This window comes from Nestor notabilis, unplaced genomic scaffold (assembly GCF_000696875.1).
Source record: "Nestor notabilis isolate BGI_N333 unplaced genomic scaffold, ASM69687v1 scaffold213, whole genome shotgun sequence".
In the NCBI taxonomy this organism is placed as follows: domain Eukaryota; kingdom Metazoa; phylum Chordata; class Aves; order Psittaciformes; family Psittacidae; genus Nestor; species Nestor notabilis.
Genome location: NW_009923070.1, coordinates 23,700 through 36,303, shown reverse-complemented (window position 1 = coordinate 36,303; position 12,604 = coordinate 23,700). Strand labels below are relative to the sequence as shown.

Genomic DNA, 12,604 nt, shown 5'->3' with positions numbered 1-12,604 from the left:
CCACCAGAGCAGCAGGGGCAGGAGCTGTGGGTGCAGCGTGGCTGGGGGCACGCTGTTTTGGCTGGCTGGCAGCTGTGGGGTGGTCGGAGGGAGGTGGGTTGCAGGACGGCAGGCAGCTGCCTGCATCATGGGGAGCCTTGGCAGCTGCCTGTGCTCCCTGTCATGCCAGAGGCCAGATGGAGCCCTCCGCTGCCATTCCCTTTCTGCAGCTTGGCATGGTGGCAGGGCACGGGTGGTCCTGAACAATTACTCTGCAGTGGGTGAGGGAGTGCTGTGCTCACGGAATGAAGGTCTTTTCTGTTTTGACAAAGACACACACACCAGGCTAAATTCTGCAAGCAGAGATCCTTGTGAAATGCCCATGGGCCTGTCACATTTAAGTGCTGTGGTCACCTGGGTAGCTCCCATACAATTGCTGGGTTTACACCATACTTTAAAGCTAAGCGTGTTGGAGACACTTTTCTTTGCCTCTCTCTGTGTCCCCCACGGGCTCTGGCAAGGTACCAAATAGCTTTGTTTTCTAGCTGCTGGTGGCTGTCATCTCTGCCACTAAATGACTGGCCCACACTGCTCCTGGGGGGTTCTCTGCTTAGGTGACATAGAATCATAGAATGGTTTGGGTTGGAAGGGACCTTAAAGATCATCTGAACAACCCCAGCTTTCAGCCTCTCTGGGGAAGGAGAGGTCACAGCTCCTTTCCTAGCTGCATCTCCCGTTTCCTGTGTAAATGCTCTGGTTTCGGTGATCTTCAGCTACAGCCTGTGTTAGCGTTCAACGCGCTCTTACCTGTTGTCTCTTCAGTCACAGCTATTTAAACGCTGAGATGAAAACCTAACTGTTCTTTTGTTTGCCTGTCCCTCTGCTTTGTTGCACCCCTCTTATGTCTCAGGCAGAAGACGCGGTGCCGCCTTCAAGCATGAAGCGTGCGGCACCCGTGCGGTGCGGCGGGACAAAGCCTCCATCTCCTGGCAGCAGAGCCGCACAGCAGCCGGTTTCTGTCCGCGGGAGTTGTCCCAAAACACAGGCAGGAAGCTCAGCAGGGAAGCAGAGCAAAGCCAAGCCTTTGCGTGGTGTTTCCTGCAGGGCTCAGCCCCTGCGGCCGCGGTGGGGCATGTTGTTCATCTGCAGGCATCTCGGGGCTTGTTCTGGCTGCCGAGGCAGTGAGGCGGTTTCTCTTTGGGTTTTCTGGCTCTGAGACCTCGGTATTTTTGTTCTGGTCCTGAAGAAGGTTCTCACAAGGTTATTTTAGTGCATTCCTGTGTGATGAAGCACCAGCACCATCCAGCATGTTTTCCAAGGCTGACTGGAAGTGAGGTAGCTACCATGCAGGCGGTTTCAGGATGGGGGAAGCTTAGGGGGTTTCTTTCTCAGTCTCTGATAGTGAGCTCACTCTGTTCACACTGTCCTAAGGATACTTCAGAACTGCATCTTTCTGGAGTCCCCTAGAAGAAACTTAAAAGGTCGTGTTCAAAGTACTTTTTCACAAGTAGTAAAGAGGTCAGGGCAGTTCTCAGCATTGCAGCTGCAACTCGAGGATCAGGGATTTTTCCAGGTTGAGATTTGCCCCTTCCAGCACTTTTACCCCTTTGGGCTCCTTGTGAGTGCCAAGTGCCTCATATGAAGGGACACTTGCATACAGACACTTATGTTTGTTTTGTAAATGGTTTTAAAAGAATGACAAGGGAATTGCAAATGGACCTGAGCAAAGATGGGAAATGACAACAAAAGGAGAAGACACTTCAGCAACACAGGAGGGATGTGGACCTGCTCGAGTGAGTCCAGAGGAGGGCCACAGAGATGCTCCAAGAGCTGGAGCACCTCTGCTATAGAGACAGGCTGAGAGAACTGGGATTGTTCAGCCTGGGGAAGAGAAGGCTTGGGGGAGACCCTGTAACAGTCTTCCACTACCTAAAGAGGACCTACAGGAAATCTGGAGAGGGGCTTTTTACAAGGATCTGTAGGGATGGGACAAGGGGAAATGGCTTCAACTGGCACAGGGGAGATTGAGATTAGATATTAGGCAGTTCTTCCCTGTGAGGGTGCTGAGGCGCTGGCACAGGGTGCCCAGAGAAGCTGTGGCTGCCCCATCCCTGGCAGTGTTCAAGGCCAGGTTGGACACAGGGGCTTGGAGCAACCTGCTCTAGTGGAGGGTGTCCCTGTCTGTGGCAAGGGTTGGAACTGGACGAGCCCTTCCAACCCAAACCAGTCTGGGATTCTGTGGTGTAATTGATAAGAGACAGGGGAGCACTGAGCTTTTCCAGCATCTCTGCAAGGTCTGCCAGGTTTTACTCATCCCTCAAGTTACACTGACAGCCCCTTGCCTGTGACATTCAGAGGGGGCACTACCCATGGCTGGGGGGGGACTTTGATGTGCTGCAGAGGCTGCTGCCCTGCTCTCTGTGCTGTGCACCTGCACTAGCTCTGTGCTTATGGGACCAGGGTGGTTTAATTAAAGATGGCAAAGCCACTTCCAGAGTCAGCTCTGCAAAGCATCGGCTGCACGTGCAGTGCCTGCAAGCCACTGACATGGCGTGTGTTGGCCCACTTCACTGGCTGCCTGCGGCTCCTGAAGTGCTTTCAGAGAGCAATCACTTCCCAGTGTCGAGTGCTCTCAATTGCCCGTATTTCTGGAATTCGTCAAGTCTTCCCCCAACACCGTTCTCCTTTCCAGCTGAGAGCTTTCCATGTCCAGGTCCCCACTGCGCGTCCCTCTAGGAAGCCGGAGATGCAGTTTGTAGTGGGACACCTGCATGTGCCAGGCAGTGACAACAAACCCTTCCTGCAGAAAAGGCATGGTGGTGGCACTGATTGCAGAGGCTCCAGGGGCACACGTGTGTTGGGGTCACGGTTACCGGGTGGGCAGCTGGGGCTGTCCTTGTAGCCCCCAGATGTGGCTGAAAAGGGGGCTGGCGCTCCGCCATCCAACACAATCCAAACACAATCAAGGAACCCCAGAGACTGGGGGAGTTTTCCCACATGCCCCCCGAGCAGCCTGTGTGCCTGACTGCCATCTGTCTCCCCCAGGTATCTCTCAGCCACGAATGCACTCGCGCCATCATGAAGCTGATGTACTGCCCGCACTGCCGGGGCATGTCCAGCGTGAAGCCCTGCAACAACTACTGCCTGAACGTCGTGAAGGGCTGCCTGGCCAACCAAGCAGACCTGAGCACCGAGTGGAAGTACCTGATGGGTAAGGTGGCCTTCCTCTGCTGCAGCACGGCTGCTTCTCACAGCACCTTTTGAACTCTCTGAGGCAGTGTTTGGTGGGTAAAGAAGGTACTGTTGGAGGCTCTTTCACGCTATGGTTTCTCTGTCTGTGATCTGATGCCTGGAAGCTACTGGATGACATTTTGTGGGCTTTAATACTGTTAGAAAGAGCACTGCTGGCAGGGATAACAAGGGTTTGAAGAGTTTTCATCTTGCCTGTGCTCATTTGGGATTGCCCACACTTTGCATTCAGGTAATTCTTCCTTCCCTCCCAAGTGCTGAATCTTAAGGACAGATCCTTCCACCTCTACACTGTCAGAGCTGCCTCCTCATTCATAGCAGAGCACTTGTGAGAGCACAGGAGAAGCACTTCCTGCCCTCCTTGGGGATAGTCCAGAGATAGGAAGCCATAAACTGCTTCCATGAGTGGAGAGCAAAGGGATCAGAATCATGTACATTTAAATGGAAATAGGTGTCTTGAACAAACATATGGGGAGGGGGAATTTACAGCCATCACCAGGAATGGGAAAATTAGACTTGTATTTTAAATAAGAGTTCTTTTTGGGTTTGCTGTGTCACTCAGCTAAGATGATGGGTATTTTAAAGTGGGTTGTATGTGTATAGAGGTGTCATTTGCATTGAGTTTAAAGCAAAAAACATCACTGTGACAGTGTGGTCTGGTCTCCTGTGCAGCACTGGCTGGAGAACTTCAACCAGGCTTTTCTGCAGGAAAATCCTGCATTGCTTGATCAGACCCAGGCATCTCTTTTATGAAGACCTCAGGTGTCACTCAGCTGATCCTCCAGAACCTGTGGTTCCTGGTTTAAATGTGAACTGTGGCTGAGAGTAGGTTGTGGAGCTGAGAGACCTGATTAAGGCTGGTGAGGGTCTGTGTTTAGAAAACAGTGTGTTTGTGTTACAGCACACATCTGAAGTGCGTCAGAGGAGGTTGTTTGCAGTGGTAAAGCTCTCACTCCTCCTTGTGCCCAACATCCAACAAAGCTCCTCTTTCTCTCCCAGGTTGTACATTTAGACCTGAAGGAGCCTTAATGTTTGCCTGGGCTCATGGAAAGCAAGCACCAGAGGAGAAGAGCTTTGGGCTTGGCTTTTTCCCTTGCGTTGGCACTGGCTGCCTGGCCAGCAAGACTGCCAGCTCACTGGCTAGCTACAGCCCAACAGGCTGGCTCAGCTTCGCGTGTGGCACAGTTAACAATAAAAACCCTGCTGAGGCTCAAGGAGTGTCATCTGCCTCTCAAGGGACACTGCAAAGTAAATATGGAACCCAGAGGCCAGTGCATTTGCTCAGGGAGGTGCATTGGTGGCAGCTGCCCACCTTGCTCTAATGATATTGGGGGCTAACGAACTGAGTGGTATCTTACTGCAGCTAATTGGGAGTGCTACCCACGCGAGCAACTTGGGAGGCTGCTGCAAAAGAGAGGGAGGAATATTCCCTTCCCGAAGGGCTTACACCGGGACTTTGATGGTGCTTTGACCTTCCTGACCAGAGCAAGCCAACTATTACCTGTCACTGCTGCCCTGGCAGGATGACTGCCCTTCTCCCAGAAGGTCAACATACAGCTCGCCCTGATTGACAGGGAGGCAGTTCTGGGTGCATTTTGCACTTATTCCGGCTTCCTCTTCCTCAAGGGACACTGTCAGGGGGTGACAGCTAGGAGGAAATTGGATCTTCTTTCAAACTGTAGTTGTACATTTGAGTGTCAGAGGTCACAATTTGATCGAGGACTGGAGCAAAATTTAGAGTTAAAGGTAGCAGTTCGCTGGCGTCCATTCTTCACCCTTCTCCAGGCCCTTCTGTGTGGCTGGAGTTACACAGTGCTACTCTTTCAATTTGACAAATTAGGGCAGGTCAAATTAAGAGAGATTTTTATAGTAAGTGGTGGTTCAGACATAATGTATCACTAATTTGGGGGTGCAGCCTTTGATTTAAATGTCTGTATCTTATAATTAGTGCCTCTGCAAGCTCAAATTGTCTGGAAAATACAGTCTCAGAGATGACACTGCAACTCCTGAGTGGCAGCAAAGTTAAACTGAAAGCTTTTTAATGCTGTAGGAGATGTTATTTCAGTGTTACCCCCTTGTGTGGCATGTTTAGCTTTAGAAATCGGAGCTGCCATAGGACTGTGCTGCAGGAAAAGAGAGCACATTAACTTGGAAACTGTGTCCCTTGTTTCTGTTCTTGCTTAAGCTAACCAGCTTTTTTCTTCTCTTGTTTTTTAAGTGTGGAAAGTAAATACATAATGTTTGCAAGCTGTGACTTTGCATGTTGTTAAATCCTATGTTATAGATCTGAGCAAAGAGTGTTTTGTGATCTATGCTCCAGACTGGCTGAGGTTTGAGCCCTCCCAGTTGTTTGACTATTGCCCTTGCTCCCCATAGGCCGGACCTGCTTTCGGACTGTGAGCCCTGTGGGCCTGATCTGGTATCTGCTGTGGGTTTGCCCCTTATCTAGTCTTTACCTGGTTTAATCATTCTCTGAGAGCTGTCAGGGTCTGACCATCAATTGTGTAACAGCAGAGAACAGACTTGCAAGGGTTGAGCATGCTGTTAAATTGACAACAGTGTGCTCAGGATCAGACCTTCATTACTAACACACTACATCCACTGTGGACCTAGTGTTGGTGCACAGACCTCATCTACAGCTCATATACGTCATTTGGGGTCTAGCTACTGCATCCTGCTGGCTTGCCCAGGCAAGGGACTGAACACTTTCCTGACAGGTTTGAAATGGGGTGGTCCATGGTTGTGCCGCAGCGGGCTGGACTCCTGCTCGGAGGAAACCTGCTGTGTGGCTCAAAGATAAGCATCAGTCCTTTAAAGCGGTATCACATGTGACACACACCCACTGTGGGATGGTGTGGGTTGAAGGACACGTTTCACTGATACTCTGTTGAACTGCCAGGGGTAATTCACCTGGTGGTTTCATTGCTCATGAATAATGTCAGCAGAACCAGCTCATGCTGAATAAGTTTCTCTGCAACATCACACCATCTGCTCTGACAGGCTTCTGCCAGGCTGATGGGTGAGGTATCAGGATTTAGGACAGAATTAATCACTCCGAATGAATAACTCCATTTACAAATGGAACAGATCTCCAACCTAGACCCTGGGATTTGACCCTCTTTGTGTAGAGAAGAACCAACATAAAGCCATCACACTTGTTTTCTTCCATGTGGCAAGGCCACAGGAACATGAAGCATTTTCTGTTCCAGATGAGCACGGGCCACCCCAGCGCTTTGACGCATCCCTTGTCCTGACAGAAGGTTTCTGATGTGCCCTGGGAGGATGCAGACCACACTGGAGCCATCTGAGGTCACACATAACTGAATGCCAAGTCCCTAAAAGCCAATGAAACATATGCATGGCCTGGCCTCAGGGCTACTAAAGCACAAGTGGTAGGAAACCAAGGCAGCAGCAGCATAGCAGTGACTTTCAGAACTGCAGTTTTTGACTGGCAAAGTCAGACCTGGTTAAGATGGCATTTTAGATATCCAAACCCAGTTAGGGGTTTGAGATCCTGTTTAAATCTCAGTGGATACTGAGGATGCCAGTTTTCCTCTGCATTCCCCAGTGCCCCAAGGCTTATCCCAGCAGCATGAGCACGATCTTGAACATGGTTTGTGCAGAATCTGATCAGAGATGTCTGTCTTGTTTCACTAGATTCCCTGGTCGTAGTGGCTGATCGGATCGATGGACCATACAACGTCGACACTGTAATAGGGACCATTCACATGAGGATTTCTGAAGCTATTTCTAACTTGCAAGAAAACAAAGATTCGATCACAGCCAAGGTATGAGCACGTGCCTGGGTCTGGGTGAGGATGCACATTGTGTAACTGCCAGGACCACGTGTTTTTTGTGCTCGCTATTCAGCTGAACTGAAGAAGATGAAGGATGAAGGAGGTCAAATGCCCACTCTTTAAATGATAGGAAACCACCCATCTTATGCAGGCACAAACCTTCTCAAGGACGTCCAAATATTCCTGCCTGCTACAACCAGCCCAGCCGCCTTTAGATACAGACACACAAGGTGGGACTGCATATGCAGTGGCTGTGGGAGGCATGGTACCATTTCCTGTTAGGTGCCTCTGTATCTGAAGAGTCTTGGAGTATTTTGGCTGAGCTGAAGCACTTACAGACAGTGCACAGTCCCTAGAGACAGAAGGCAGCTGCCTTAACCTGCCTTGAGGTGATGTTCTGCAGTGGAAACACTGGGCTATCAGGTTATATCTGTGGGACAGAGCTGCAATCTGGCAATCCATCTGGAGAGTATAAAACAGGCTCTCCTGATGCTCAACTGTCTTTCAAGAAGCATATCATGAAGCTCTCTTCTATTAGTCTTCTATTTTTAGTACATTTATCTACTTAACCACAATCATCTCTGTAGCTGCAGGAAAGAGAAGCTTTGGGAACAAAACCAGCCCTCCAGGGTTTCTGCTTTTTTGCCCAGACATTCCCCAAGTCCTGCAGCTATCCCACAGCTAGGGTGGAGGTGCAGATGAAGAGAGTGGGGCAGGTCCTAACTGGGTCTTGGAGAAGGGAAGGGCCAGAAGTATTTCTTAGCCAAGCAGGAATTCGCCGGCACGTGTCAAAGCACCACCAGCAGCATGCATCCAAGTACTCGTTAAGGTCTCTCTTCTGACATGAAAGGCCATGTTCTTTCTTCCCTTGTTAGGTGAGACTAGGGTTGTCCACATAAAAGCAAGCCCATAATGTGAGAAGAGATGTCATCATCTGCAAAGGAAGGTGTTTCTGAGGGTTGTGGAGTAAATCTGGAAAATGAAGAGGAGTAAATAGTCTTAATTGGCGTTCAACTGGAGCAACCAAACATGTTTGATAAGCTTCTCAGTGTGATCTGGTGACCAAATTGACTTGGTGCTGAACTGCCATAGGTGTTGGATCCATCTGGTCAGCAGAGAGCCCAGGAGGGGGCTTTCTGGGCTGAATGTCCCTCAGACACACCAGTGAGACCAGCTGAAGGTCTAGATTAGGACTTGCTGATGGCTGTCAGAATCCATTAGCAGAAGCATACAGCAGCTGCTCCTGTCTGAGGTCTTGATTTCTCTGTTTTAAGGGAACACCGTGCAAAGTCGAATTTATCAATAGGTTCTGACAGCACCCTGGTAACCACAAGGAGTTTGGAGCCATCTTTTCAAATCAGGTGGCTTGCTTTGTAAAGGCTGGTGTATCCCAAATCAAACTGAAAGTGCAAAGGCCCTCCTGCTCGTTGACACTTGATTCAGTCTGGCTCTCTGCGGACTCTGTCCACCAGCCCCAGTGAGGCTCAGTTGCCTGAACACTGGCTACCTGCGGCAGATGTGTTGTGTGGACTGGTCATGCAGAGACTGGGAGAAACAGCCACCCTTCATCTCTTCCTAGAGGCAAAGTCTGAGGATTTGTACCTTCAAAGCGCTTCTGCTCTCCTTTGGCTACAAAACACGCCTGGGCAGGTAGTTAGAATGATAGGAGGTACCCAAAGTAGATGGGTTTGGCTTCCTCATTTGCCCTTGAAACATCCAACCTCATACAGCTGGACACTTCTACTGTCTCGCACTCCCTGTTGGAGAGGGCACTCATTTGCTGAGTGTGGGTGCCACCTGCCACCTCAATCTCTTACCCAAACCAGTGACTCTCTCGTGCTCTGCAGTCCTGAAGCCCACACCACTGGTGTGATGAGTGTGAGCAACTCCCGTCTTGTTCTTCCCAGAATCTTATTTTTCCATCGTAATAGGAACATATAAAATGGCAAGTAATAAATTAGCGTCAACATTTCTGACTCATCCAAAAACCTGTGCTAATTTCGTGTTAGTACTGAATGCTTTGCTTGATAGCAGTAACCAAAACCACTCACAGTGTGCTGAAAACACACCCTGGCACAAGAGTAACCTGACCAGAAACTAAGCCAGAATCTCAGACATCTTGCTCTTAGGAAAGCACACTTAAGAAGACAAAAAAACATAGCTGTGGCATGCTAATTACTTAAAGAAATAGTATCAAAACATGGATCAGAGAGTTTGGTTTGTTTTTCAGGTTTTCCAAGGCTGTGGAAATCCCAAAATCAGCACAAAAGGCTCCAGCAGTGAGGACAAGAGAAGGTGGGGGAAAGTGGCATTGGAAGCAAAGTCCTCTGCACAAGCACTGGAGATGCTGGTGAGTTTGCCTTGGAAGCAGGTGTGCTGGTGCACTGGGAGCCCGGCTGGAGCAGCACTGGGTCCTGCGGGTCGGGTCAGACCACCCCTCAGGCTGCTCTGTCACCTTTGCTGGTGAGTCTGAAGGAGATCAGATCAGTGATTGCTGGCATGACTTAAGCAGGTCTGACCTTGCCACTCGGCACAGGGTCGAGGTTTAGGTTGCTGATAACCAGTTTCTCAGAGGTTTGATGCCAAACTGAAAAGACACCTTGCCACTGGTGTTGCTCAGCCTGGATACTGGGGCCAGAGGTCCTCCTCTATGAGATTCTGGATTCTGTGGACAATGAGCTGTGGGATCTGCCATGGTCCCATGTTCCACACACTCCTCACTCAGAGGCACTTGCCTGTCCCACCCTGGCAGAGTCCTGCTGGCTCCCACCAAGACTGCTTCTCAGCATTGCCTTCATGGGCCCACAAGCTGATCTTCTGGTTATTCTTATGGTACCAGAGCAGTCCTTAAGCATGTAACCTTCAGTCTTGGGTGCTTGGGTTAATGGTTGGTCTTTAGGGGAAGGTTGGTGACACATCCCTGTCTGCATAGAAACAGACTTTGTGATAGTGCAACAACAAAAACCAACAAATAGGCAGAATCCTATTCTGGGGCACCCCGGAGCTCTCCTGGCCCTGAGCATCCTCTTTGTTTACAGGTTTTAGATGCCAAAGGGAATCTGACAGCTCTCAAGACTTACTGGATCACCCTGCCTGGGAGCCTGTGCAGCAAAAAAGTAATGGCCAGCTCAGTGGCAGATGACAAGTGTTGGAACGGGATGACCAAGGGCAGGTATGGAGAGGGTCGAGGTACCAGGATAGTAACGTTCTGGGGTGAGGGAGGGAGGGTTTGATAAAAGGCAGTTACATCTCATCTCAGCCAGCCCCACTTGTTCAGACTGAGCTGAAAGGTCTGTTCCTGGCCACAGAAATGCTGCGTTTCCTGAAAAACTAGTACTTGGGAATGTCAAACCTGTTGTCATTTTGCTGTGTGTAGGGGAGTTAAGCACTGAAATGTGAAATAACTTCTGTAGTTTTGTACCAGTGAAGCAGTTTCGCAATTCCACGTACACTCAGAAGGCAGAAGGGCTGGATTTGCCTCACAAATTCCTCTTGTTTGTGAGGTTGAGCTGTGGTGTTTGAGCTGTTGCTGGAGTTGCCTTTCTATCCCTACCTGCTCTGAAATGCTTTTTCCTCATGAGAGGAGGCACCTGGGGTGACATCAACAGCTGCAGGGTGTGACATCAACATCTCCCACCTGGTGGTTAGAGGATGGTGGCAGGGAGGGGAGATGGGGTGGACATGCATGTTTCTCTGCTCCTCCATGGACCTGCTGGGTTGGTCTCTGCCAGCCTGAAGCCAGCACCTTTGGCTCTTCCATATTTCATGCCCTTTCCTTGCCAGCAGTGCTGCAGATCCACAGGAGCAGATGGGCTGAGGCGCTGTGGAAGGGAGCAGCACAGCTCTGTTTGCTGATTGATTCCTAGTTAATGGAAGCTTCCCTGACAGCCTGTCTGATCATACCAGTTTGGGGACATTCAGTCATCCCAAGGTGTCCATCCCAACAGGCTTTAACTGGGGCTGAAGGTGCTCTTCATCCTTCCATATACACAGAGCTTTTTCATAAGACAGTGTCACCATGGCTCCACAGGTACAAGCCTGAGAGCAACCCCTCAGCCCTGCACACAGTCTCTCCCATAGGAAACTCCTCCCCATGCCAGGACATTGATGCTGCAAGGCCACCAGCCACCTTTTGCAAGCTGAGGTGGTCTCAGAGCAAGCCCCAGGCTCTGATGGAGTCTGGCTGTGTCAGCATGGCTCAGCCATCCACAGAGCAGGCAGGAAACACCAGCATATGGAGGCTGTTCACAAGCCAACGCCACTGATGCAGCTTCTCTGGGGATCACTCTGAGGTTATCACTGGCGTCTGTAATGGGGAGAGGTGAGCTTAGCTGGGAAGAAGCATCTCAACTTGTCTCCTTCTTTCGCAGTTACCTGCCTGAAGTGATGGGGGACGGCTTAGCTAATCAGATTAACAACCCGGAGGTAGAGGTGGACATCACCAAGCCAGATATGACCATTCGCCAGCAAATCATGCAGCTAAAGATCATGACAAACCGGCTGGGCAACGCTAACATTGGGAATGATGTGGATTTCCAAGACGCAAGTGAGTTCAGCAGAACCAGAGAGGTCCATGGCAGGCTGAGGGGCTGAGCAGTCAGTCCTGGGGGGTTGTGGCACCCTGGCTTATGGCTCAGGGCTGCAGGGGCTCTGTTTGAGTGCAGACAACTTGCTGTGGGGTGGCTGGAGGCTGCGCTGCTGAAACCCGGGGTGCTCTCTCTAGTCCCAGCCCAGCCCTGCTTGATGGGGCCATTGGTCCTGTCTGCTCTGGAGGTTTCTGGTGGTTAAAGTCAACTGGAGATCAGGTATGGGCTTGATTCTCATGGTGGGGATGGAGGAGGAAGGAGGTGGCAAGGGCAGGGCTGGTGGCCAGCACTCCCTGGGGTTGCAGCAAGGGGAGGGAAGGAACATTGCCCACCACAAGGAAAGCAGTTGGGGCTCACACTGTGCCTTTCTCATGCTCACCCATGTTTGTCTCTGCACAGGCGACGACATGAGCGGCTCTGGGAGTGGTGACAGTTGTCCCGACGATGTCTGTGGCAAAAGACTCTCTAAGAGCCCCAGCACCAGGCAGCCAGAAACGCATGCTATTCCTAAGCAGTCTGGACATGGCATCAATGGGGCCAGCAGCAGATCTTTGCCTTCTGCCTTCCTCCTCTTCCTTTCGGTGGCTTTCATTGCCGCGCAGCACTTGTGGCGGTAACTCTCTAGCACAGCCAGGAAAGAGACTGCGGCCGAGGGCTTCACTTCGCCAAAACCAACCAACCAACAACCAAAGGACGTATTTAATTCACCTTGGCAAAAAAAAAAAAAGGAAAAAAAAAAGGAAGAAAAAGTAAGAGGGAGGAGAAAAAGGTTTCTGTTTTTTGCTATTTCTGGCAGTGCTCGAGCTGTTTTCTTCTTTCTTGGTCTTCTCCCCAGTGCTGGGCCCTTCTTTCCGTACCTCATTGTTTTACTTTTGTTACTGCCACAACCTGGCTTTCGGGGCTGAAACAAGCCTTTGCCGAGAGGCCTCCAGGGCAGCTCTTGTGCTGCTCGGCCTCCAGTGGAATATGCAATTCATGCAATTGCTCTGATCT

General features: G+C 50.5%; 1 protein-coding gene across 1 annotated transcript in view; it reads left to right on the top strand.

The window, feature by feature from the left end:
* The window catches only part of GPC1 (glypican 1), a gene marked incomplete at its 5' end in the record, with an annotated part of 96,794 nt that extends 84,434 nt beyond the window's left edge, over positions 1–12,360 (top strand). Inside the window, 6 exons of the mRNA XM_010011926.1 lie at positions 3,025–3,190; positions 6,886–7,016; positions 9,256–9,375; positions 10,064–10,197; positions 11,396–11,571; positions 12,011–12,360. Coding sequence (XP_010010228.1) covers positions 3,025–3,190; positions 6,886–7,016; positions 9,256–9,375; positions 10,064–10,197; positions 11,396–11,571; positions 12,011–12,228 — 945 coding nt within the window. The remainder of the gene's footprint in view (positions 1–3,024; positions 3,191–6,885; positions 7,017–9,255; positions 9,376–10,063; positions 10,198–11,395; positions 11,572–12,010) is intronic.
* Positions 12,361–12,604: the final 244 nt, after the last annotated feature.